Raw genomic sequence first — 26,988 nt, 5'->3', positions numbered from 1 at the left:
AGAACGTTTGTGGATTCTGCATCTGTATTCACTTAGTGATGTTTTGAGAGAAAGACTAACGGTTTATATAGAACTTCACTCCCTAACACTGAATATATTGAGAACATCAAAAGTGGTCACGTGTTTAAATAAATCAGACACGATGAAAAAGCATGTAGAAAGAATCCCCTTTAACATGACTCAAGTGTTGTTTTCTTTGATTTGTTTTTGAGACAGGGTTTCTCTGTGTAAACCTTGGCTCTTCTGGATTTGCTCTGTAGTACCAGGCTGGCCTCAAATTTACAGAGAGCTGTCTGCCTCTGCCTCTGGAGCGTTTGGGATTAAAGGTATGTGCACCACCACACCCAACCTTATTATGGGTTTTTAATCAAGAAGTTACATAACACCTCCTTTTGATCATTCATTCAGTCTATCAGACAGAATCACTGGGTAGAACAGGAAAAACCAAAATACCCCCTCCCCCAAAACCAGACAGGTGCTCATTGACTCTGTGTGTTTAATTTCCACAGTAACACTAGAGAACACATTGGGGAAAATGAAACCAAATCAAACAAACTGAATTCTGTGTCTTTCACAGAAAGCTGGACTCACTTGAAGACATTCAGTGCCACCACCACCGGCACCCCGAAGAGCTGAGCGATCTGAATTTGCTTCTGTAGGTTGCAGCAGCCATCAGCTACCAGCTGAATGTTCTGGAAGGAAACCACCAGCAGCTGTGTCATTATGTCTTACCTAACCCCCCCCCACCCCAAGCTAGACCCAGCCTCACCACACTGACAACTTTTGTTTCTATCTTTTCTTTGCCGGAGACAGGTTTAAAAGGAGACCCAAGTCACCTTGTGTTTCCAAGAAAGATGATTACAGATAGAGGTGATTCATGGTCAAGGTAGGTTCTAAAACTATTCTGGGTCCAAGCACATGTATCTGAGACTGGGGCCAGGCAACTACTGCTATGTAAGACTAACAGAATGTAGGCAAGCCCACTCTCTGCAGCTAGGGAGCAAAAGACCCCGGGATGCTGAAGGGGTCCTGCCTCTTCTGGTTTAAACCCATGGCACCACCTGTAGGAGCTAAGTGGTACTGTCACCATCTAACCAGTTTGTCTGCAGGACAGATACTGATTGCATTCCTATAAGTCATAAAAACACGTGTGCATCTCCCAAGAGACAACTTTTGCTACAACAAAAGGAGACATAGGTAAAAGCTTCCCTCATCTCTGGGCTCGGATAGCTGTCTTGTGAGTAGAGGACAGCAAATAAGTCTATATTTACCTTTTCTTCAGCTTCAAGAGTTAAATGAAAGGGTTTCATCCTTTTATCCCATCCATTTTCATGGGACTTTTTAAAAATGAAATTCTAGTGTGTGTGCATGCACGCACGCATGTGGGGCGAACCTTGGCTATTCTTCAGGTACCTTTCTTTTGGAGGCAGAGTCTCTCCCTGGCCTACAGCTCATGAAGAAGGCTGGCTGGCCATCGAGCCCCGGAGACCTACTTGTCTCTGCCTCCCTAGCGTTGAGAAAGCAAGTGTTTGTCACTATGTTTTGTTTTTTACTCGGGTGCTAGGGATGGAACTCAGGTTCTCACGCTTGCGAGGTGGTTACCCACTGAGCCATCTCCTCCGTCCAGAGAAGTACATTTCTAAGTTGTACACTCACGGACAGTCAACTGGAAGCTACTCACTGGCTGCACTGGACCATTAGTTCTTCTTACCTCCTCTGTATATTCTTTCTTGAGAGGAACCCCAGCAGTTACCTGAAATAAAGAGACAGAAATTAAGATCCATCCTACGAATTAGGAAAAAAAAAAGTTCTTCCCTATAGCAATAGGTCTGCTTTAAAAGGAGAAGTCTACTCAACTTTGAATAAATCAAGTACTGTAATTTTTACACAAACCTTCCCTAGTTAAGAAAAAAAAGTTCAAAATTTTAATTTTTGTATATCTAACATCTTACTCATATAAATGCGGGAGGGGAGACCCGACTCAAAACATTAGAAAACTGACTAGTAAAATCCAGTTATTTGTAAAGCAGATATAGCTGCCTAAACCAGGCTTGTTCTGGCAAGGCACAAATTTAAGCAAGCCTTACAATCTCAAAGAGAACACTCAAATTGTCATCTTAAAAGATGGAAGAAAAGCCTGCATCAGTTTCTATGCTAATTTGGCCAATTAAAAATAGAAGGTAATCCCTTAGGCCTCATTACAAATGTATCCCAAGCCTTGCACGCACTCAGCAATGAGCTGTTTAAACAACCCCCTTGAAGATGAGGACTAAGAAGACGCCTACATCCAACACGGCATTGCAATTACCAGGGAAGCCCTTGCCAGGGACAAGGGAAGAAACCATACAGACTGGAAGGGAAAAAAAGGAACTCATTTTGAGCAATGAATGGCAGCCCAGAATCCCCCAAAGATGTGGTAGGCTAAATCAATACAATTAAGTGAATTCAGACAGGATAGTGACAAAATAACATATAAAAACAGAAATAATCTGTTATTTAAAGATAGAAAGCATATACGGGAACAGATCTGTACGAAGATATAGAAGATCTTTATGTAATAAGCAATAACTTCCATTGGAATATATTCAAACAGAACTATGAAGAGGTGTCTAACGTCCTTTGAATAGAGATCCCAAAGAGACTGCAGAACCTATAAGCTAATTCTCAAATACACACAGGGTTTTGAGCCTGTAGTTCACTGAAATAGAGCTAGTCTTATGTAGGCTGGATACTGCAAACCTCAAAAAGTAAAATAAGTCCATTGGTAAAATGCAGATATCCTTGAAAAGGGTCACTTGTAGGTCAAATGTGAAGGAACAGCCTGGCTTGGGATCTCCGCAGTACGTTGGCACAAAGAGACCTAACTAGGCCAGCTCAACTGAAGGGAGATCCCAGAAAGAGGTTTGCACATATTTGGGAAAATGCAGTCATTCCACCCTGGGTCAAAAAAAAAATTTGATATTAAATTTTGTCAATGCCCTACACTCCAAAACACGTGGTTTACTCCAAGTGTTAACTTGTGGAGAATTTAGGGTATCTGGATATTTATTTGGTCAAGCATTATTGTATGTGATTTTTGTAAGGATAATTTTTGATGAGATCTACTGATTTATGGATATATAACATAGACTGGCCTCCTCTAAGCCAAGGAGACTTTTCCATCAGACTGCCATTGGACTGGACCTACACAAGCCATGGCTCCTGAGTTCCCAGGGGAATAAGTAGATCCTGGATTCTGCACTGGCACGCTTTATAATCACGTGACCTGGTTCCTTATTCCCTTTTACCTCCTACCACACATCTACACACCCAGTGACCTCTGCTGCCTGAGAAACCTGATTACTGTAGTGCAATTAAAGGGTTAACTGGGAAAAGATTGTGTAGATTCAGAATATTCGAATGTCAGTTCTTATACCGCACCAAGAACGGTTAGTGTGCTGGAAGACAGGCTACGGATTTAAAATGCCAGTGGCATAGCAGTTAAATATTCATACATGGGCTGGATCTAGGCCTCTCCACTCATATGTAGCAGAGGTGCAGCATGGTCTTCATGTGGGTCCTGAACAACTCAAGTGTGGGCTCTCCCATGTTCTTCTACCTGGGCTGCCTTGTCTGGCCTCAGTGGGAGAGGAAGCTCCTAGCCTTCCAGAGACTTGATGTGCCAGGGTTGGGGATATCTAGGGGAGGGCCCACTTGCTCAGAAGAGAAGGGGAGGGGAGGATGGGGGAAGGACTGTGGAAGGGGGTGGTTAGGAAGGAGGGGTAGTGAGCAGGATGTAAAGTGAACAAGTAAAAAAAAATAATTAAAAAAAATCTTCACTGTCATCTTGAATGCATTAGGAAATGCCCAGGGCATTAATGAGAAGTAGCCCTGGGTATGTCTGTCAGGGTGCTTCCAGAGAGAAGGGAAGTCCTATGGTGGATGGAGGCAGCAGTATCCTATGGGCTGGGGCCCATGACAAAAGCACAAAGCAAGATGATACAAGAATCGTCTCTGCTTCCTACTGCAGACTGTGTGATTGGTTGCTGTGATGGTTTGTATGGGCTCAGCCCAGGGAGTGGTGCTATTAGAAGGTACGGCCCTGTTGGAGTTGTTGGTGTGTCACTGTGGGCGTGGACTTTGTCCAAACGTCTCAGAAGCCAGTATTCTGCTAGCAGCCTTCAGATGAAGATGAAGAAATCTCCTCCTGCACCATGCCTGCCTGGATGCTGCCATGCTCTGCCTTGAGGATAATGGACTGAACCTCTGAACCTGTAAGCCATCCATAATTAAATGTTGTCCTTTATAAGGCTTGCCTTGGTCATGGTGTCTGACCCTAACTAAGTACAACCCTAACTAAGACAGTTTTCTCATGCTCCAGTCACTGTTCCTTCCTGGCACCAATGGCCCCTACCCCGTGGTCTCAGATTGTAAGCCCAGCCAGCCCCTCCTCCTTTAAGCTGCTTCTCATCAGGTCACAGTGGCGAGAAAAAGAACTGTGTTAAAATGGGCAGGTTCAAAGGTCACAGGATTTTCCACTGCTCAAATAATGGATTAAAAAATGCAAACCTCAGCTGAGTGAACACACACGAGGCAGCTGTGGCTATGTGTGCAATGTTGCTGAAGAGAAGCAGACATTATCCTGAATCAAAAATATCACCACGGAACTGTTTCAAGTAAGAGGCAAATGCATCGAGGTGGGTGATGAGAATTCAGAGGGACGTCGGATTGGAAGATCAAAGTTCATTTGTTACTCCATTACTGAAAACATTTTCTGGATATGGAATATGCCAGGCCCCGGGGCCCAGTAACTAATTAGACAGTTCCTGAGAGCAAGGGATTCAGAACCTGAAGAGGAGAGACAGTCATAAAATGCCATGAGGCCAAGCCCAGCCTTTACAGCCCTCCCTGGTTACTATTGTTCATTCATGCAACAGTTTGGTCCTTCAATGTTCCCCAGACATTTATGAGGCTATGCTCTCCTGGAGCATAGTGGGAGGTGGTGGAGTCTTAGAAGGAGAGGCCTAATGGGAGCTGTCAGGGGAAATACAGGGAGCCTTGCCCCTGCGCCCAACCCCTACATAGGAGGTGAGTTTTGTTTTGTCCTGGGCTCCCAGCCTGACATACTTACTGCCTTGCTTCATGTACAAATGCTGACCAGAGGATTACAACGTACAGAGCTGTGAGTGAAAATAAATCGCATCTCCTTATGAGTTGAGTATCAGGTATTCATTTTGGTAATGGGAACTGACTTAACGATTGACATTTCTACTTATGGTCCCTAACCTTGTGTTATCTTCTTTGCCAAAGAACCACAGGATTAAGAAGGGAAGGAAAGAGCAGAAAGGAATAACTGGGAAGAAATCACAGTGTGGCAACATGGCGCACACGTCAAGGAGAAGTGCAGTGGGACTGGACATCATGCCAGGTATTTTTATAGTCTGGAGGTCTGGAAAAACTCTGGACTCAATTCTAGGTCTGACCAGTTTCCTCAGCAGAGGTGTGATGCTACCACTGCTGGTCTCTATGTGTCTCCAAGATTTCTTCCTGTATTTTATAAAGATCCAATCAGACCAAACAGACTTTAAACCTTTTAGAGGATCAAAGCTGTTTAAATTTAAATGTGGGCATGGCAGAAGAGGAAGAGAACATTTCAAATTATACATACATGCATATAACTTTTCATCCACTCACTCACTCACTCACTCACTCACTCACTCACTCACTCACTCACTCGCTCGCTTGCACTGGTGTTTTGCCTGCATGTTTGTTTGTATGGAGGTTGTCAGACCCCTTGGAACTGAAGCTGCAGAGAGCTGTGAGACACTATTTGGTTATTATAGAACCCAGGGCCTCTGGAAGAGCAGTCAGTGAGTGCTCTTAACCATGGAGCCAATTCTACAGCTCATATATGGCTTTAAATGTTTTAACTACTTATGTGTTATGTGTGCACGAAACCCGTATGTTTATGAGCACTGTGATTTTGCAGGTGCCTGTGGAATCCAGAACAGGGTGTAAGGTCCCCTGGAACTGAACCCAGGACCTCTAAGACTGGCAGGTGCTTTTTACCACAGAGTCATCTCTCCACTCCTCGGCTTTTTTTTTAAGCTAGGAAGAAAACAAGAACTTACACTCGGCCCGCCTCCATGCATCTTCAGAGCTCGAACGGTGGCTACCAGCACGACAACGTTGGGCACCAGGCCAGAAGCTCGGCATTTGATATTGAAGAATTTCTCCATCCCAATATCAGCCCCAAAGCCAGCTTCAGTCACTGTACAGAAACAGGTAGGGAATGAGCTCTTATCATCAGAACACAGCAACCAATGTTTAATAAAAGTACAAGCTCTCACAACGGCCCCTACCCCTGCCACACAAGGCCACTACAAGGTGCTGTATCCCATGCCTACATAGAGGTGACCTGGCACCTCCCTCATAATGGAAGATGTGCTCCAAACTTTATCAAAGGGTCAAGCATACGTTATCCTTTCTTATTTTTGGGCCCCTGATCCATTCTGTTGGTGAGCAGATTTCAAGTTGGAGGCATGGCTTAAGGATACTGATCAGGGCATGTGAGAAAGGTGGCAGCTGGATTCCAGAATCATATTCATTTTTTTAGACTTCTTTCCAGTTGACAGAAATGGTACTGTGGGGGTTCAGTGGGTGAGAGCGAACCCTTGTTGCTCAAGCATGAGGAACTGAGTGCAAATCTCCACATTGATGAAAAAAATCTTAGTATGGCTGTGTGCACCTGTAACCTCAGCACAGTGGGGTGTGTGTGTGTGTGTGGGGAGACAAGATTGCTGGGGTCCGATGGCCAACAGCCTAGCTGCAGGTTCATTGAAAAGAGATCTTGAGTCAAGAGAAGAAGGTAGAAAGTGATGGAATCAGACATCCCATGTCTTCCTCTGGCCTCTGTGTGCGCATGAGCACACATATACAAACCCGCACCTCCCCTCCTCTCAGACGTGGCTTTTGTGCTATTTGTGGAGGTGACAGATGGAACTTGAGTATTGCTTTCCAAAACCACGATAGATACTGGGTCAATAGTATTGTCTTCCACTCAAGAGAGAGCTCCAGGGCCTTGGTATTTAGCGTGAGATCCATGGAGCAAAAGCAAGCAACAGCATCTCTTAAGACCTTGTTAAAGAAGTGGACTATTGGACCCATGAGATCTACTCAATCAGAACTAGCATTAAAAACAACAACTTTGAATTGATTTAATGTGCATGAATGTTTTGCCTGCTTGTATATCTGTGTACCATTTGTGTGTCTGGTATCTGCAGAGGTAGGAAGAGACCATGGGTCCCCTGTTACAGATAGTTCTAAGCCATGTGGGTGCTAGGAATCAGACACAGTCCTGTAGAAGAACAGCCAGTGCTCTTAATTCTACAGCCCCAACAGATTCAGTATTTTAACAAGACACTCATGTGCAGTGATTGTCCATTATCATTTGGGAAGAATACTACTAATGTAAAAATTATTTTGGAATATGGACCATCTACTGACAATATGACTAAGGCCATAATAATGGTACAGATAGGAAGTAGAAGTACATGAATTTATTTACTAAGGTCTTATAAAAATCCTAAAGGTTACTGTTGAAGGCGGAGAGCACAATGCTTGCCTTGCATGAGGGAATTCCTGAGTTCAAATTCTCAGCAGCTACAGAAGAAAAAAAGGAAAAAGCAAACAAATGAAGATGTAGCCCTAGGATTCATGGGAAATAGAAATGTCAACAAGAACTGGTGGAAATAGTTTTTTCAGATGTTATTTTAAACTATATATACACTTAATTCTTGCTTTTTCTTTTAGCATTCCATACACCTATTTTTATAGAATACACATAATTCTATAGTCTCCTTTATCTTAAAAGTATAATTTTATTTCTGTACTACAACCTTTTAGAATTTGTGATTACAAAAACAGAGTATATAATTTAATTAGGGTGACAAAATCTGTAAAACAGTCCCCCTGTTACTGAACAATTGGGCCGTCACCAGCATGTAGAAAGACACACTGAATTTGTGCTACATATGAGCTTTAATCTCTTTCAAAGTATATTCTCAGAATAAATTTCCAGGGGTAAGGATACGGGCAATAGACATAAAACATCTTTTATGACCACTGATACGCATTTGACAAGTCAATTTTATGGTTTGAAATTAATGTTTTAACTTACTATAGAAAAGGATAGGTTTCATAGCTTCGCTCTCCCTGAATTTTTTTTTTTTAACGAATTTTTCTTTGCAAAGATTTATAGCAGAACAATTGGAAGAATACCCCTCCTTTTCACGGCAGATGGGACCATTCTCATGACTCCATCTATTGTGGGCAAAGTTAGAAGTGATTTCTACTCCCCTGCAAGGAGGTCCTGAGAGGCTACTGTGAGGAGGCTGTGAAGATAAAGCTTAAGATGCAAAGGCGATTCTAGGATGCTGCAGATGTGAGGACTACAGAGAGAAAGAGAGATTGGGCTAAGAAGAAGATTTCTCTTTCCCCGCTTCTTGACTGTGGATGCAATGCCACCCACTCCTGCTACCAGCCTTGCCCACCATACCGTGTGGACTACAGCCTCAAACTGGGAGCCAGAAGAACTATTTGTTTTGATGTTGCTTTTCTCAGTAGTTTATCACAGCAGCAGGAAAAGTAAGTAACACAAATACCAAGTCCTCAGATACCTACTCAGAGAAACAGGATTTCTTTTATAACCACTCCTCTGCTTAGTATCAGCTGCTGTCTTAACTCTCAGCATGGTCCCCTCACTCTCCTCCATTCATAAGTTTGCTGTCATCTTAAGGAGAAAAAGTTCTGATCATCTTTACCATGAAGCCTTAAAGCTTTGCTCATGTAAACCATCCCTGCTCTGTCTCCCCCCACACTTCAGGGGCAGGGAAGGTACTCAGTTTGGTACAATGTTTGCATAAACATAGGAATGTGAGTTCGATTCCCAGAGCCCATGTTCTAAAAAGCCAGGCATGGTAGCTTATGTTTATAATCCCAGACTGGGAAGGCAGAGGCAGGTCGATCTCTGGGGCTGGATAGGCAGCCAGTGTAGCCTTCATTGTTCAGTTTCAGACCTATATGACAGTGTCTTCAAAAAGGGGAAGGGTGAGGTGGGTGACACTTTGAGGACTGACACCTGTGGTTGTCCTCTGACCTCTGCACACATTCACATCCCAAATGTATACAAAGATGCACATATGCAGGAACACACACACACACACACACACACACACACACACACACACCCCTCATTCTGTAGTAGCATCTAGCTACCAAGTTTCCTAAAACAACCCTACTATATTACTATCATCTCTGCTGTTCTTTCCCACCCAGAAAATTCCTTTCTTTCCTTCCCTGCTTCTTAGACACAGCATCTAAACCCCAGTCCAAGGGCTTACATCCTAGGAGGTTGCCTGAATCTCAGGCAGGGGAATTTCCCTTCTTGTCCTCGTGGGCATCTTCCACCTCTGCTGTTGTTTTTCCCCGCCCCCATTCCCAAGTTTTGCATCCACATGAGCCCAGTCTGCTAGCTCTTCCTTAGAGGAGAGGACAGCCTTACTTGTCTGTCTCTAACACCTAACACAGTCCCTGACATAAAAGTGCATAAACGAATAGCGTGCGATTCAACAGCCGATGCAAAGGTCACAACTCAACAGGACAGACATTAAAAATAGGAAGAAAACCATGTCTGTCTTACCTACCCTCTTTCTTCCTTACAAAACTGTTTTGACAATTTTAATCCTAGATGCAATGGTGTAAACGCCACTCGCATCTGACAATGAATGAGATCATCGCCTCGAGTGTCTAAATAGAGAAATTAAGATCAATTCCGTTCTTTAAGACACAAACTGGAAATAAACAAGAGTGGAGAAAAGAGAGCTTCAGCTAGGGGAAGGAAGTGGGCGGCGGCTGGGAAGGCTAGCTGCCAAAACGCTGTGCAGGAAACGGAAGAGCCAGATTCCCAGGCTTTGAAAGCCGCTCTGTTTTCTGAGCACGTGACCATTCTAAGGTCATTTGTCTCCAGGCTGCAGGCTGCCAAGGGAGAAGGTGAGCTGATGGGTGATCAGCCTTTACTAAAGTAAAGCAAGAAGCGCTTTGCTAAGGCACCAACAGTGACTAACTTGGAGATTGACGACTGCAGGGTTAGCCCCACCCCATGGGCCTTGATAAGAAGCCCACCCTTGTGAGAAAGGACAAGTTGCTCTTCCTGTAGGTTTCACTTCCTCACGACTTCCTGAGAATGACCAACAAGTTAAAACCTCCACGGTGACCTAAAAGAAGCAATTTATTCCCTTATCTTACTTGCTATCCCTAGTAGAAGGTTCAAGAGCCAAGCCAAAGATCAATCTCATATTGAATTTAATAGACATAGCCTTAAATCATGAATCGAGTTTGCTTAGCATGACTTGGCTTTCCTGAAAAGCGTGGAATGCAGGTTTCGGAAGGCTGCCTATTTAAAAGAGGCTTGTGATAAAAATTATTTGTGTAAGCCTCAGCCATGATTTGTCTTGGCAATCTCTTTGTTACAGCTCTTTCACTTACAGCATGAATGGAAACAGGAAATGCTGACGGATGGGCTCACTGAGTAAGCACAGGCATGATCCTGCAGGATGGCTTGATTCAAATGTCAGAAACCTACAAGCAGCTCAGAAAAGGGGCCGGGGGCATTGGGTCCCGGCTAGGAGGGACTTGGAACTCTGGGTGCAGAAGGAGGTTGAAGTGCAGGCAGCTGTCTTGGCCATGACAATCCCCAAGAGCACTTAAGAGTCCTGGTGTAAAGATCATAGAGAAGGAATGACCAGGACGGCCACAAAAATGCGACAGAGGCATGCCATGTGCTCTCTACACCACCCCTGAAGGAGGGAGTTTGTATTTGCCAAGTTTCCCTATGTTATCTCTGGCTCATTATATACAATGAAGAAACAGGGTGACAACTCTCAGATTTCAAAGTACACACCATCTTTATTAATATTACCTTTTTCTAGAGAAGTCCTGTCAGATACAGGTTCATAAAAAGCCTGGAACTGTGAGGAATTTTAGGATGACATTCTTAGTCTTTTTCTGGCTCCTAAGCCTCAGGCACCTTCTGGAGATCGGACGAGGAACCCAGTTGTAGATCCGGGCTCCTCTGTTGCCTGGACAGGAGTGGCTCTGACTTTCCTGCATGTTTTGTGACCCATGACACAACGCTTCTCAATAATTGTGTACGTCTCGGAATTTTGGAAAAACTTTCACTTTTTTTCCTCACTTGACAAGTCCTGAGCCTCTACACCTCTGTGGCGTGCCTGTGCAATCGCCTGTAGGAGACGTCCTCATTTAGTGATGAAAGCAAGCCCATAATTGCACTTATCTGCTCTAAAGTGCCCCATGAGCAAGCAGCATGGCTCTGCCTGCCTTCTGTTTTCAAAGTCCACATTCTGCTCCTCCCTATTATCTATCTACCTCCCCCTTTTCCCTTCCCACCAAACCCCTTCCCAGCAAGCCTCCCTCCCTCCTGTCTTGTTACCATTTTTATTATTTGTCTTGGGGCCCACTTCATTTCATTATGATTGCTTGCACAAGCAATGGTGACTTAGCAGTGCTATACCACCTAGGAATAAGACTACCTCCTCTGAAGCAACCATTAACCGCTTATGGTCCTTTTGGGTGGGGCTGTCACCAGCCACTATTCCATCCGTGAGGGAATATTGATGTGGCCTTTTCTTCTCGAAATGATTTCTATACTTCAATTCTCCCCCTTCCCCCTAGACAGGGTCATACTATGTAACCCTGGCAGGCCTAAAATTCACTATGTGGCCCCAGCTGGCCTCAAACTCACAGAGATCCATCTGCCTCTGCCTCCCAAGTGCTGAGATTAAAGGCTTGCACTTGGTATTGAAATCGTATTTATTCACTTTATGCAGGTAAATCTGAATTCTACCCTGTGTCATCCTTAGAGCTGGCTGTTCTCGTGCTTGACCCGCCTTTACCCACCCTATGGCACTGCAAACCATAAAATGTCATTGAGTTCCTCCTGAGTGAAGTGATATTCGTCCCTGCATCCCCTCCCACTAGTGAAGGTGAGGGGAAACTCAGCAGTTTCTGGAGATATTTTTGGTCACCACTCGTAGCATTTAACTAAGACATAGCATCTTATAATGCTCAAAACTAAAACAAAAACAAAACAAAACAAAAACAAAACAGAACAAAACCAAAAATAAACCCTCCACCGCACTCTAGCAGCTGGCTATGAGTCAAGAAGAACAAAGGAACCCTGGACTCTCTAGACACTCCCTCTGAGAATATTACGGATGCACCAGAGGCTAGACTACAAGGCTGCACAAACTTAGGATGTTAATCACCGTAACCTCATCCACTGAGATGCTGGGGTCTGAATTATCCACATAAAAAATTCTGCTCAGCAGAGCTTTGATGTATTGCATCAATAATGGGGTCAGTGCAACTTGGCAAGTGGGGACAAAGGTGAGTCCGGACTTAGTAGCCTGAGGAGGAAGGAGGGAGGGGGGCACCGATCAACATGAGAAGGTGCAGGTGATGGTGGTTGGGTTGTCAGCCTTCCTGCTAAAATGTGTATTTGCTGGAAGGCAGGCAACTATTTAACAAACTGGGCATGAGAAGGTGAAGGTAAATGGAACATTTATTGAACATTTCTACCTGGGCATTTTTTCTAGTTTTATTTTCTTGCTGCACTAATACACTCGGAACAAGAGCAACTTGGGAAGACAAAAGGGTTTATTTCAGCTCACAAATACCAAGTCATGACCCATCACTGGAGGAAGGCAGAACAGGGACTCCCTCGAGCTGGGCCTGGGACAGAGGGCATGGAGGAGTCAGTTGCATTTGCTTACTGGCTCAGTCATTGGCCAACACTCAGCAAGTTTTCTTATATATCTGACTCACCTGCCTATGTGGTGTCAGCCACAGGGGATGGGCCCTCCTGCACCAAGACAATGAGCACAGGGCAATATGATCTGAGTAATTCCTTCCCTCTTTCCAGATGACCAGCATAGCCCTCTGCTTAAAGCCCGTGATTCGAAGGATGGAAGGTTTCAATAATTGTTCTCTATGTTACTATGGTATTAAGCTGGACTGAGACCCAGGCTCAACTTGCTGATCCATCCGACAACCATAGACATTTCTGTAGCTGAACTGTTTGCAACAAAAAATCCAAGTGCCTTGTGCTTCAAGGGTATTTCATTCTTTGGATTCAGAAATCTGTTTTCTCTTAGGAGCAATTCGTGTGCAGATTACCCATCTACCCTTCTAATTGTTGGTTGCCACGCCAACAGAGGTGGGACTTGGGCAAGGAAGAGTAGATAAGACTTTGGATGAATCAAGAAAGATTTCAGAGAGGATGCTTCAGGGACCATGTCTGTCTGGACTTCATTCCTAACACCAGGGGCAGGCAGGCCACACAAGCACATCATAGTGTTCCCTCCTTAGAACCAAGTGGTCTCCCAGAGCTACCTCCCCACTGAGCCCTTAGACCCCCCAAGACTGGTCTCCCTAAACCAGGCACCAGCTTTCTCGCCATGGGATGGAGAAGTGGGTGATTCTAATTTTCTAGCTTAGATTGTCTTTACACCAATGTACAGATAGACTGGGGAAAGAAGACTGGTTTAGTTTAAAAATTTTCTCTCTCTCTCTCTCTCTCTCTCTCTCTCTCTCCAACAGGGGAAACCCTTCTTAAAGCAAGACAGGTCTTCCTTGAGTTTTTCATACTTGAAACACCTGAAGATTATCAGCAGAACTGGGAACTGAATTTTCACCTTGTAATGTCACTAAAATGCCCTTTGTTCTATATGCACTCAGACAATAAAAAGAAAAATCGGTCATGTCAGATTTCATAGCTACTTTATGATAGCGATACATTTTCTGTGTGATGCATGCAACAGACATATAACATACAACATATTGAATTCCCCATTACTCCTGGACATGAAGTTAGATTTATGAACTGTTAGAGATCTCATAGCACTAGTCCCTGTTATCAGCTTGGCACAGGACAGATTTGGTCGATTCATGCCACCACTCTTACTTTCTCACGACAAATGAGAGACCGCAAGGGGACATGAGTATAGAAAGACATGAGGCGCATGGAGCTAGGCTTTGCTCTAAAGCATGGTGGGTAATAATTTCTGTGCAGAGGTAAAGGAAATAGAGTTGAGTCTTTCCCGGCCCCTTCTGTCCTATGTAAATAGTTATTCTCTGCAGCTCCCTGCTGATGAACTCGGGAAGAGTCAGCTCAAAGTCACCGCACGCAACACATGCATGCTCAAGGTGGGCTAGCCTTTGAGGATCGTTTAGTTATTTTCTCAGTGGCTGGAAGGAGACTAAGTAAACCCGGAGGAGTCATCAGATGAACCACAAGAGAAGCTCAGCCTTATTGTTACAGCTTCAAAACCAACAATCGCCTTGCTTTAAGACCAGATTAACTGTAAGGCTCTGACTCATTTTAGGTCTAGGAAATTTTACTAAAACCAAAATCCTTTCTGCTCTGTGGGTTTTGTTTATGTAATCCACGGTCCCTTGATTTTATTAAATGTAATAGAGTTGGAATTTCCATAGAGAATACAAAAATCAACTTACTGGGCACATATTGTGAAGCTGAGGAAGAGATCACTGGAACCACAAATTAACAGTATTTTGAAGACCCTTCCTTCCCGCTTGCCCCATGACCAGGTCACCACACACTGGGGAAGGTTGGGGTTGATGCAGAGAGCATGGAGAAACTATTCTGGGTGTACTCTGGGGGAAGGGAAAGAGAACATTAACAACATACAATGAGTCTAGAGGGCCAAGAGTGGTGGTGGTGGCACATGCCTTCCATCTCCAGACTGGGGAACCAGAGGCAAGATGTTTGGGAAGTTCAAGGCCAGCCTGGTCTCAAGTTGTGTTCTAGTCTAGCCTGAGCTACAGAGTGAGATCCAGTATCAGAAAGCCAATAATAAATAAATAGGATACAGGGACATTTGAATAAATGTATGCATACGGCAACAACAATTTGAAAAATTAAAAAGTATCAATGTATTTTGGAGGAAGGATTCAGAACTTACTCTTTCTGCACCACCCCCAGAGTTAATTAGTTATAGTTAGCTCATTAAGTAGCATCACTAATAATTTTGTTCTGTAAGTTGATTTTGGCCAAGGAGAAATTTAAGTTTAGAGGCAAGGGCTTAGATAAAAATTGAGGTATGCATGTTAGGTATTTTGTTTTTTTTTTTTTTTTTTTTTTTTTTTTTTGAGACAGGGTCTGTCTTACTGTATAGCCCTTACTGGGCTGGAACTTGATATATTGACCATGATGGCCTTGAACTTGGGGAGATCCATCTACCTCTGTCTCCAGAGTGCTGAAACTAAAGGTGTGTGCCACAGTGCCCAGTGTTATATGGTAGTTTTATTTCTCACATAAAAACCTGTGTTCTGGCTTGGAAGAGTTAGCCTTTTGGATGCCCAGTGTTATAGGGCAAACTTGTTCCCTTGCAGCTTGTGAGAATGTGAACTTTCTCCACACAGAGAAGAACTTTGAAGCTCATAATTCTTTGATCACTCACTCATAATTCTAGCACCAGGAGACAGAGGCAGAAAGACCTCCAGCCAGGCCAGCCTGAGCTCCACAGTGAGGCTGTGTCTTAGAATAAAATGAAGAATTCTGCCTGGCTTGGCTACAAGCACATGTGTCTTAACAAAATGGGAAGAGGGGTGCAGGGCATTTTCTATTAAGAGTAGTTTATGGTAGTGCAGCTAAGGAAGAAGAGTGAACCAATGTGAAGGCATTCACATCTTATCATAAAGCCCCCGCAGGAAGGAGAGTATCCCAGAGCCACAGCACCTCGTTCGACTCAGGTAACTACATCAATGCAGCAAGAGAAAACTCTGATCACTGAGTGAAAACCAAGGAAACAGACTGGCTTTCCTCTAGGTTCCTTTACACTTGCTAGATTCCCAGAAGCCATGAAGATAGAAGGGAAATATTTTAAACTTGAAAGCTATAGGGCATGGTTTCTTTTTATTTAAACACCTGTGGTGAGTATATGTTTGTGTGCTGGTATACACATTCTTATGTGTGCACGAAAATCAGTAGTTTCAGTCCAGGGTCTTTTTTTGTTTGCTCTGTATCCTATTTTTTTAAAACGCATTTTATGTATGTGAGGTACACTGTCATTCTCTTCAGACACACCAGAAGAGGGTAACAAATCCCATTACAGATGGTTGTGAGCCACCATGTGGATGCTGGGAATTGAACTCAGGACCTTGAGAAGAGTAGGCAGTTCTCTTAATCACTGAGCCATCTCTCTAGCCCCTCAGCATCCTATTTTTGAGGCAGGGTCTCTCACTGAATCTGGAGACTACTGATTCAGCCAAGCTGATGAATGAGCAAGAGAGGGCTGCCCGCATCCTCCTATCCCACCCTCCAGTGCTGGAGATCCAAATTCAGGTCCTCAGACACGTATGGCAGGTGCTCTATCAATGGAGATAAAGCATCTCTCGGAACCCTAGGGATGGCTCTTAAACACACATGGCTGACCGAGGATTTACTACCTACAATCTTTATGTAAGGAGCAAAAGAACTGGCTTGCCTGTTTCTTTCTCACGGCAGACCCCGGTAGCTTTGGCCTGTTTTGCTCGGCACTGGTACCCAGGACAGAGGAAACCATGGAGCATCCCTGACTCCAGTATTTGAATCCTGTGTTTATCTTTACAGCTTAGTAGGGAACAGAGTCAAGCAGCTGACTTCCAGGAGAACTTCTAAAATACTGATGGGTGACTTACTTGACCTTGTAGCAAAACAGGTGGTCGAGTCAGCTTGACAGGCCGAGAGGCCTGGAAGCCACTCACGAGGCAGAGTTTTACGGAAACTCACCTCCTGGAGGCTGGCGTTCTCTCTAACCCATACATTCATATTCTATTTCCGCGTTAGTCTGGTGTATGGATCCACGTGCTCTCTTTTAGTATTATCTTATTATAAGTGCCTTTTAAGATTGAATTCTGACATAGCCAAGCCTTCACCAGTGTTCCAACGTCCTAGAAAATCCTTGAGCAGACCATGGGCTTGGAATTCAGTAAGAATGTTGCCTATTCAGTGACATTCAAAATTGCCTCTGGTATTACACTATCACTTTGAATAAAAGCTAAGTCACTGCCCTACACAAGAATTTACCATCATCTAGGAAGAAGGAAGTTTGAGACCTAAGGAGGAACCAGAGTAGATACTTAGAACTATAGATAGCTGAGTTACACCCATACACACGTATTTACAATGGCTTAGGGGGAAGGTGGACTATATAATAGACTAGAATGGGAACTATGGCAAGGGCACGAAGCCCTTGACCCCTGGCTTCTAAGATTAAGTGGATCTTAGGTGGAGCTGTTTTTGATCCCGGTTGTTAACAATGAATTCTATCCCAGGTGGTTCCTTTTAGACCTTCTGTGTTTGTATTCCTCTGTTTTGTGTAAGAATCCAGTAACCTCTTTGTACCTTGCCGGTGTGTCACCCAATTTCCCTATTTTCTTCTGTATAAAAAGTTTGATGCTTGATTTGACAAATTACATTCAGATTCTACACAACCTCTCCTGTGTGCATCTGTCTGTCATTCCATCTGACGCTTTGCCCACCTGCGACTAGAGACCCGTTCCACGCAGACAAAGGGGCCCAGAGGGTCTGCTGGCAGTGACACAATTCAAAAACGAGATAATTGGCCACAGCCATAAGAGGACCAGACAAAGACACATGTGAAGTGTCCTTAACACTCAAGTCTATGATACGGAGATCAGTAAAGTTGGTATTTCAATATGGCACTGAGTGGGTGGATTACTGATTAAGTGATAGTGTGACAATGGACTGATGTGGGGCTCCCTCTCTCTGGCAGTCAGAGGGGCTCATGCTACACTCTGGGAGGGGAGGTAATTTACAAGGCCAGACTTCGGATGTGTGACAGGAGAGCATTGTGTATATGCAGACAGTCCTTGCTTGTCCTGATACATGCAGACTAAGTCAAGCATACGTTAAGCTGATAGTGCATGTGTGCTTCTAATCTAGCTGAACTTCACACCGTAGCCCATCAGCTCTTGCCTTGGTGATAGTGGAGATGACGGCCTATCATCATGGCACTTATCTCCAGCAAAAAAAAAAAAAAATCCAAAAAAACCCTGGAGACCCCGAATTTCCCAGGATGCTGTCCTCTGAATGTAGGTCCCTCTCATACTATTGAGAAGTTTGTGTCAAACCTTGAGGCAGGGACCATCTGTATGTCTACTACAGAACACACAATATTGAATTCTATTTCTGCCTGAGTGCATATGTTCAAAATGTGTGAAAACACAATTGGAACAAAGCTTGTGGTCCTAAGAGCTGTGACTCAGGAAGGAAAGGACCAGAATTAAGTGTCTGGCGCATTATAGGACAAGGATACAGTCTGGTGTGCTTGGTGAAAGGGAAAAGGAAGAAAATGGTCGGTAATTTTAGAGGGCATGGCTAACGCCAAGACTGGCTGCTGTATGTTGTCCACAGAGCTTAATATAAATATCAGTGGCAGTGCCTAAGTGCTCCATAAGCTGACAGGTTTTGTGGACAGCAGTTCATACTTGCATTTCCCCTGGGAGGAAGCAGAACAGATTCGGGCAATAGCCAAAGCAGGTGCGATCAAGGCTGAGACTTTTTCTGTGCAAATAAAACTGAGACTCTAGCTGTTATTTCTCACTGGTTTCCAGTCTAGCCTGCGATGATAAGAGTGGCAGATGCATCCCTCTAACTCCTGGCTCAGCACCAAGATGAGAGCTGTGTTCTACAGTTTCCAGATGCGTATCATGTGTTTGGGTGTTTATGTGTACAAACATTCTGAGTTCAAACACCAGCAATCTCAACACCACCTGCATCTGTATCCCCACCCCCTTTTTTTTGGTTTGCTTTATAAAATTGCATGCATATCTTAGATGAGTGTACATGGCTTTTACTTTTAAAGGGCAGGCAACAATGTCATGGTATAATCTCTACATGTACTTAAAATAACCATGAAAATAGTGGTTTTTGCTTTCTTGATTCAAGTCTGAATCCAGAACTTTTGAACCAACAGCTATTTCCCCACTGTCATGGCTTTGAGGCATCAATCCCAGAGTTCTGGGGCTGGAGACACGACTCAGCGGGTATGCTCCATGCGGAACAAGCATGATGACATGAGTTCGGGTCCCAAGCACCCACATCACTGCTGGGCATGTACGTTTGTAACCCCAGCACTGGGAGAGTGAAGCTAAGTAGATCACTGGGGACTCAATGGCCAACAAATCTAGATGGAAGGGTGAGGTCCAGCCTCCCCAACAGCCCTGTCTCAGAAAGTAGATATTGGGGACAATCGAGGAAGACACAGGACATCGACCTCTGACCTCTACATGCATACATGTGACACATAGAGTTCTGACCACATTCCAGCCTTTGGAAGCTCAGTTCTTTCATTAGGAAAACTTGAGGCAAACCTCACATTTCTTTTCAATTAGACACATCACCCTGACTATAGTCCCAGAGTTAATGCTGTGCAGAATAAGGAAACCCTGCATAGCCTGCAAGTATCCACAAGAGGAAATGTTCTAAGTGAAGAAAATGCTAGGATGTCTGTAAAGCTGGCCCCGTTTTCACGCCTGAACCCATCAGGATTAGGTTTGCCCACAAATACATGGAGCTATGAAGTGGCTCAGTTCCAGTGAAAGCGTACTTCTCTCTCATTTGACAGAAGATCACAGTTGGCGCTCTGTGCTGGTGTGCCAGTTTCTCCTTCATCTGCAGCTGCCGCGACCCAGGGGTCCAGAATGATTGCCCGAGCCCCTGCCATCATAACTAAATGTCCTAACCAGTGGGGAGAGAGGAAGAAAGGCACTCTCCCTTTCAGAAGAGTTGCTGGATGGGCTGGGGATGTAGCTCAGTTGGTAGAGGGCCTGGATTCTACCCCCAGCACCTCATAAATTGGGTGGGGTTGGCACATGTCTGTAATCTTAGCATCCCAGAGGTGGAGGCAGGATAATCAGAAATTCAAGGTCATGCTCACAAGCATGAGTTCAAGGCCAGTCTTGGAGAGAGGGAGAGGTGGGGAAAAGGAGGGGAGAGGGAGGGAGAGAGGGAGGGAAAGAAATGCACATAGAGAGGCACACAGAGATATATACATACAGAAAGAGACAGAGAGAGAAAGAGATGCAGAGAGATGAGGGGATGGGAGACTGGGAAAGTTAAGCGCTTCTGTGAGTCTCCATGATCACCCTCAAGCAGAAAGCAGCACTGTTAAGAATGCTTCTCCAGGCAGAAGTGAGCTCCTGCCATGTCATCTGTGTGACCATCTGCCTTGTGCCTTTTCCTTAAGAGTTGCAAACAAACATGGATCTCCCGTAGGTCCGGTAGTGACAGTAAACCAAAGAGAGAATCTAGCCCATGTTGTTGGAACAAAGAGTGTTTGGTGTGGCTACTTAGAGGGACATGGGGACTCTTAAGCAGCTGCATCAGTGAGGAGCGCCCTCAGCCCCACCTCCAGCATGAGTGGAGTGACCAGGAAGGGCAGCTGCATCGTTGGAGCTCACTGTCTAGTATGCTGGCAGCTCTTCTAAAGAGACACCCACCACAGGGCTTGGCTGTTTACAGCTCAGATGTCGTCCCAGTGAGGGGCTTGCTGTCTTTTGGCTTTCCTGTGAGAGTCGAGAGCATCCCTTGGAAGTTGCTTTAGTTTCTTGAGTCTTTCTGATCTGCTCCCTTCTCCCTTCCAGGTGCCTTGCAAGGTCTCTCTGCCTTCTGTTTTGAGGCCAGGAGGTGGGAGGGACAGACCCCTGACTTCTCATGGAAAGGTCTATGGGGTGCTCAAGAGGGTCACAGAGATAGACTGTGGGGGACATGGGATTTATTACTACACTAAGGAGAGACAGACAAAGATGATGACGAGAGGGACTCTGAGGAGAGCACAGGCCCCATCACTAGAGACAGACAGCAAAGTGGAGGCTCTGAAAAGGAGCATCTGGCTTGTGAGGCAGACATCGGGGAGACTTCTTATTCTGATAGTGAAATGTTCCATGATGGAATGCTGGGTTTTTTGTTTGATTGTTTGATTGTTTGTTTGTTTGTTTGTTTGTTTTAATGCCAGACTCAAGGGAAAGTTCTTCCCATTGAGTTAACTGAAAGATCAGGATGTGAACTTGGCCTTTACAGGGACTTCATTATGTCGAAGCTAGAATGTATAGCTAAGGAATTACAATCTTTGTGGGAACAACTTCAACCTGCCCTTCATGAACCTTGCTTGCTCCAAACTTTTGCAAGGCTAGCAGGCATGATGAAATGTTGATTTGACACCGGGCATGGTGGCGCACGCCTTTAATCCCAGCAGGCCAGCCTGGTCTACAGAGTGAGTTTCAGGACAGCCAGGGCTATACAGAGAAACCCTGTCTCAAAAAACAAAAACAAAAACAAAAAACAAAAAAAAAAAAAAAAGAAAAAGAAATGGTGATTTGGGGACCAGGAGTGTAGCTCAATAGGTAGGTAGGTACCTAGCATGCACAAGGTAGCAGGTTTGATCCTAACTACTATATATAGAAACTGGATGTGGTAGGGCAGAGCTGTAATACCACACCTAAGAGGTAGAAACAGGAGGATTAAAAGTTCAAGGTCCTCCTTGGTTATACAGTGAGTTTAAGCTCAGCCTGGACACCACAAGGCTCCAGTTGGGGAAAAAAAAAACAAAAACAAAACAAAAAATGGAAAGGAAAAGAGGGAGGGAGAGAAGAAAAGAAGAAACAATCTTTGTAATGTAATCTTTTGCTGGGATAATAAGCTTCATAATAAAATGTTATACATACACACAGTGCTCTATGCCACACAGATAATATTTGTGGTTCTTATCCTGTAGGGGTGTTGAACAACCCTTTCATAAGGGTCCTGCATTATCAGATATTAACATTATGATTCATAGTAATTTTATTATTATTTCAAATAATTAATCAATCAACTTTTGGTTTTTGATGGGTGTGTGTGTGTCTGTGTGCATGTTTTTTTGAGATAGAATTTCTCTGTTGTAGTCTCAGCTCTCCTGGAGTTCCTTCTGTCAACCAGGCTGGCCTCGAACTTAGAGATCTACTTACCTCTGCCTCTCAAGTTCTAGGATTAAAGGCATGTGCCACCATGCCCAGCTTATATTATGATTTAGAACTGTAGCAAAATTACAGTTATGAAGTAATTATGAAAATAATTGTATGGTTGAGGTCAGCACAACATGAGCAACTGTATTAAGGGGTCACAGCACAGGAAGGTTGAAAACCACTGCTGTAGCCATTTTCCTCATGCTAGACTCACTTATCCTGAATAAAGACAAGAAGCAGGCTGAGAACATCCCAAAGGAGCCAGGAGAGGTAGTAAATTTAGTAAATTTTGCTCTTTTATTTATTTTTTTCATATTAAACCAATTCTCTTAGCATTTAGACATTTGAGGCCAGACATGTGCCAGCAGATGGAGGGTCAGCAGCTTCTGTCTAGCCTCAGTTGCAAGCCAGCGTGGGCCACACGGAGTCCTGTGTCTAAAAGGAAAGTTAAAAATGGGAGCTAGGGAGGTAGCTCGGCAGCGAGGGACACTTGCTATTCTAGAAGAGGACTGGGTTCAGTTGCCAGACAAGCAGCCCCCCCTCCCCCCACATGGGTAAGATAGCAAATGAACAGGTTCAGGAGCTTCTGACACCATTGATGAAAACATTAATAAAGTACCCCTTTAAAGATTAAAAGGAGTCCCTTTTCAATGGCTCATTGCCCTCATCAGTGTAAGACAGCACAGTCCTGGGGATTAGTCGTCGGAGAGAGTGAGGGGACTCCTGGTCTTCACTCCAGTCTCACTGGATCTGTAACCTTCAGCTTTACAAATGGCCGTATTCTTCTTTCTCTGTGTCCATGTCTTTCTAAATTTACTCCTGGGTACTTTATAGCACGGAGGGGATGAATAAACAGGATCACAGTCCACATTATAATATGTTTATTCTTCACATAAAGGAAGGCTATTGACTTTCACGTACTTATACTGTAGCCAACCGGGCAAACTAAAACTTTTATTACTTACGATAAATTTTTTAGTTGGCTTCTTGAATTTTACCTCTGTATGATCATACATAAATATTAAAACTACTATCTATGCATTTTATATTGCTCTTTTCTTTATCTCACTGGTGAAGTCTCCAGAGGCTGTGAACAGCCACAGTGTCTATGAACAGCCTGGTCAGGTTATAGACACATGACCAGGTGTGCCCAAGGCAGATGCTATCTATCTACTGTGATGCTCTTTTCTAGGTTTTGACTTGGTTTTCATTCTTCTATTGCTGAAGGTCTATCTTTATCATTTCACTCAGACACCTCTTTTGTCTCTAAGTTTTTTTTTTATAGATTTATTTATTTATTACATATAAATACACTGTAGATGTCTTCAGACACACCAGAAGGGGCATCAGATCTCATTACATATGGTTGTGAGCCACCATGTGGTTGCTGGGATTTGAACTCAGGACTTCTGGAAGAGCAGTCAGTGCTCTTAACCACTGAGCCATCTCTCCAGCCCGTCTCTAAGATTTTTAAACCCTGTTTTGCTGTGAGCTAGACAAGCAGCCCACAGGACCTCAAACCCTATGTGGATTTTGTCACAACAGCCTTTGTACTAAAACATTAGTAGGGAAATGATGAGAGCATTTATAGTTACAGGTGGCGAGAGGCCTGCGGGTTTGAGAACGCATTAGAGGTCTGCTTTCCCTCCAGAATGCCCTTCCCTAAAGATGCAAAGAAGCCTCTGACAAGATATAATACATTATATTTCTTCAGGAACTGCAAGTTCCCCAGCATTCCTTGTCTCAAATTCTATTATGTGACTTGTATAGGAACAGTACAATATTGTAATTATATCAAATACTGCTAAAAAAAATGTAGCAAACAACCTCACATAATTGCAATTTTTGCAACTATAAAAGGCAATTTGGCCCCTGTCCAGCATCCCGAGGCTAGATGTGCTTGGCCCAGATGGGCTAAGATAGCAGGCCTGTAACGTAATCTGAAAACCTATTGTGCAACGGACATTAAAGAAAATCCCTTAGAAGGCCCATGCAATCGCCGAGTTACAAAACCCCAGCTTAACCTCAGGACCACTTTTAAAAGTCATTTTATGTCAACTGCCACAACACTAATCTCTGCGCCCCGATGTTTTGACAAGGGCCGAATTTGAACTCCACATTTTATGGTGATAAGCAGGATGCTATGCCAAGCACGCTGTTTGGGGTATACATAAATCCAAACGGGAATGAGCCACAGAGCTTATGTTAAACACATTTGCATTACGTAGGGCATGAAGAAACTGGCCAAGGTCAGGCTGAACATTCCTACAGTTCAAAACGTCTTTTAAAACATCTTTCTTTCTAAAATTCCTTTTAAAAAAAGACTAATTTTTTATTTTATTTATGTGTTACATGTGTTTGTGAGTGTAGACCATGTGTGTACATATGCCTGCTGTAGAGGGTGTTGGATCCTATGGAGCTGGAGTTAGGTGTGAGTCACCAGACGCAGGGGATGGGAACCCAACTTGGTCCCCTGGAAGAGGGGCAAACACTCTTAATCCTGAGCTGTCTCTCTAGCTCCCAACTAAAAATTTGAGACAGGGGCTCAAGTAGATCAGGCTTTCCTCGGACCACATTATAGCTGAAGCGGATGCTGATCTTCTGATCTTCAGCATCCACCTCCTGAGGCCAGAGATCACAAGCAAGCACCACCACATCTAGTTTCTATGGGGTTCCTGGGCTTCTACCCATGGAGCTATGAATGTTAAGGAAACATTGTATCAGCTGCTTATCTCTCCAGTGCCTGCCTGCCTGCCTGCCTGCCTGCCTTCCTTCCTTCCTTCCTTCCTCCCTCCCTCCTTCCCTTTCTTTTTCTTTCTTTGTTTCCCTCCCTCCCTCCCTCCCTCCCTCCCTCCCTCCCTCCCTCCCTTTTTCTCTCTTTCTCCCTTTCTCCCTTTCTCCCTTTCTCCCTTTCTGACATGGGGTCTTTGGGAAGCTCACTCTATTTCTCAGGCTGGTCTTGAACTCCTGAATTTAAATCATCCTTCTGCCTCAGCCTCCTATGTAGCTAGACTTGCAGTCACATGCCTTTGTAGCATTCATTTACTTTTAATTTAATTATTTGCTACTTCAATAAACCATTCAGTAGATATGTTTATGTTCACTGTTAAAAAGCCTATTGGCATTGCAGACAACCCTGTCATTGGGGAAGTATTTCATATAACTGATGTGTACTATTAGGTTTTCATTCAACAAACATTAGTCCCATTGTGTGCAAACACAGGGCTGGACGATGGTGGTGTGGACCCCAAGTACACATTCACAGGTAGTAAGACACAGAAGCAAGAGTTCAGATCAGGGCCAAGGACTGGGTTCAAATCGCTGCTCGTCACCTTGGAACAAACTCTTTCACTCTGGGGCTCAATCCTCTCATGTGGAAACTGTGGCCAGTGTTAAACTCCTTCAAAGGCTCTTGCCACAAGCCAGTGGGGTTCTCAGGCACAAAGCTCTAGTCCAGTGCTGGGCACATAGTGGATTTTCAGAATGTAAACTCAGATTGTTCTCAGCAAAGATGCATCAATGCCCGAAACTGCCTGTGTGAATTGTAAGCATCATCCTTGCCATTCTCACACAAATAAATGAATAAATGAATGAGTAAATAAATAAATGAATGAATGAATCTAAAAAGTACAAAAACCTCAGAAGAAAATTGAGATACTTTTGTCCCCGCCCCCCCCCCCCCCCCCCCCGTCCTTGGGCTAGCTAGGGTCTTGGTAGTTTGCCTGAGGTTTGTGCTGGGATGATAGGTAGGTACCATCTCATCTTGACATACTTCACATTAAGAAAAACTCTATTATTATTGTTTATTTATTATTATTATTGAATTTTATGTGGATAGAACTTTTGTCTCCATGTATATGTCTGTATATCACATGCAAGCCTGGTACCCTCAGAAGCTAGAAGAGGGTATCAGATCCCTTACAGCTGGAGTTGTGAGCTGCCATGTGGGTGCTGGGAACTGAACCCAGGTCCTCTATTAGAGCAGCAAGTGCTCTTAACCGGGGAGCCCTCTTTCCAGTCCAGGATATTTTACATTTTTGAGGGTAAGTAGGTGGTATGAGACATCCTTTGGGCATGGCACCACTGCTGTGATGCAGATCACTGATCCAAGAGACATGTCTGTTAAACAACACCCATTATGTTGTGAATCTAAGTGAGAACAGTTGCTATAGGGACAAAGAAGGACAGCCCTGTATGCAGGAGCTGAGAGCCGGGCATGGGGCCAGTACCGGTGCCTTCTTAACGAGGGATGGAGGTTCTTTATGAATGACACAGTGAGATTTTCAAGTGCTATGTGCTATTCCCACAGACAGCCTATAACTTATTAGGTTACAAATACCCATTACATTGTTTGACCTTTAGTGACATAATAAATGGAGATGGCTGGTAACTCTGGGTTTATCTGTGGTGCTGTCAAAAAATTACTGTAACCTAATGTTGTAAACAGAGTAGGTTTCAGAAGCTTCACTGTCCGTCTTTTGTATCTTTTGTGGTAGAAGTATTACTGCATACCTGGAAACGATACCTCTTCCACACCTGGACAGTGCTTTCCTTTAGAGAAGCAAGGAAAAAAAAGATGCAACTAAGGCGAGGTTAGGTCCTTGTGGCTGTAACATTTGTGATGGGGTAATTTTTTTTTTTAGAGAAAATCTATTTATTTTGGCTGACAGTTCTAGAAGTCAAACAGCAAGCTGTTACCATCTGCTCTGCTTGTGTGAGACTCACCTGGGACACGGTAGAAGGGCGACCCACAGAAGATGGAGACACATGTAGAGGACAACTTCAAGACACAGCTAAGACAGGAGGGGTGACGTCAGAGGAATCAGGTCTGTTCCTGAGCTCAGGAGCCAACTTCAAGCCAAGGCTTTTTAATCCATTCACCACTAGGCTCTACCTCCCAAGACT

General features: G+C 44.1%; 1 protein-coding gene and 1 long non-coding RNA gene across 10 annotated transcripts in view; one reads left to right on the top strand and one right to left on the bottom strand.

Moving 5' to 3' along the window:
• Window positions 1–26,988, bottom strand: part of Mthfd1l (methylenetetrahydrofolate dehydrogenase (NADP+ dependent) 1-like) — a 194,190-nt gene that overhangs the window by 77,095 nt on the left and 90,107 nt on the right. For 3 of the 4 annotated variants that reach the window (NM_001170785.1, NM_172308.4, NM_001170786.1), the window contains exons 21-23: window positions 6,111–6,250; window positions 1,712–1,753; window positions 592–692 (exon numbers count right to left, since the gene is read on the bottom strand). In NM_001170785.1, the coding sequence (NP_001164256.1) occupies window positions 592–692; window positions 1,712–1,753; window positions 6,111–6,250 (283 nt within the window). Of the gene's footprint in view, window positions 1–591; window positions 693–1,711; window positions 1,754–6,110; window positions 6,251–14,585; window positions 14,731–26,988 lie in introns of those variants that run through there. The other variant, XM_006512449.4, reaches the window with a different exon arrangement.
• On the top strand, window positions 688–14,324 carry Gm40591. Of its 6 annotated transcripts, none has more exons than XR_003948987.1 (5): window positions 688–886; window positions 5,290–5,407; window positions 6,088–6,264; window positions 8,232–8,625; window positions 11,886–14,324. It is a non-coding gene; the product is annotated as a predicted gene, 40591 (long non-coding RNA). The 6 variants fall into 6 exon arrangements; XR_003948985.1 differs by lacking the exon at window positions 688–886 and adding an exon at window positions 4,220–4,253; XR_003948986.1 differs by lacking the exon at window positions 688–886 and adding an exon at window positions 4,931–5,067.

Source organism: Mus musculus, chromosome 10, assembly GCF_000001635.26.
Source record: "Mus musculus strain C57BL/6J chromosome 10, GRCm38.p6 C57BL/6J".
In the NCBI taxonomy this organism is placed as follows: domain Eukaryota; kingdom Metazoa; phylum Chordata; class Mammalia; order Rodentia; family Muridae; genus Mus; species Mus musculus.
Note: the sequence above shows the minus strand (reverse complement) of the source record. Positions and strands in the feature narration are given on the sequence as shown.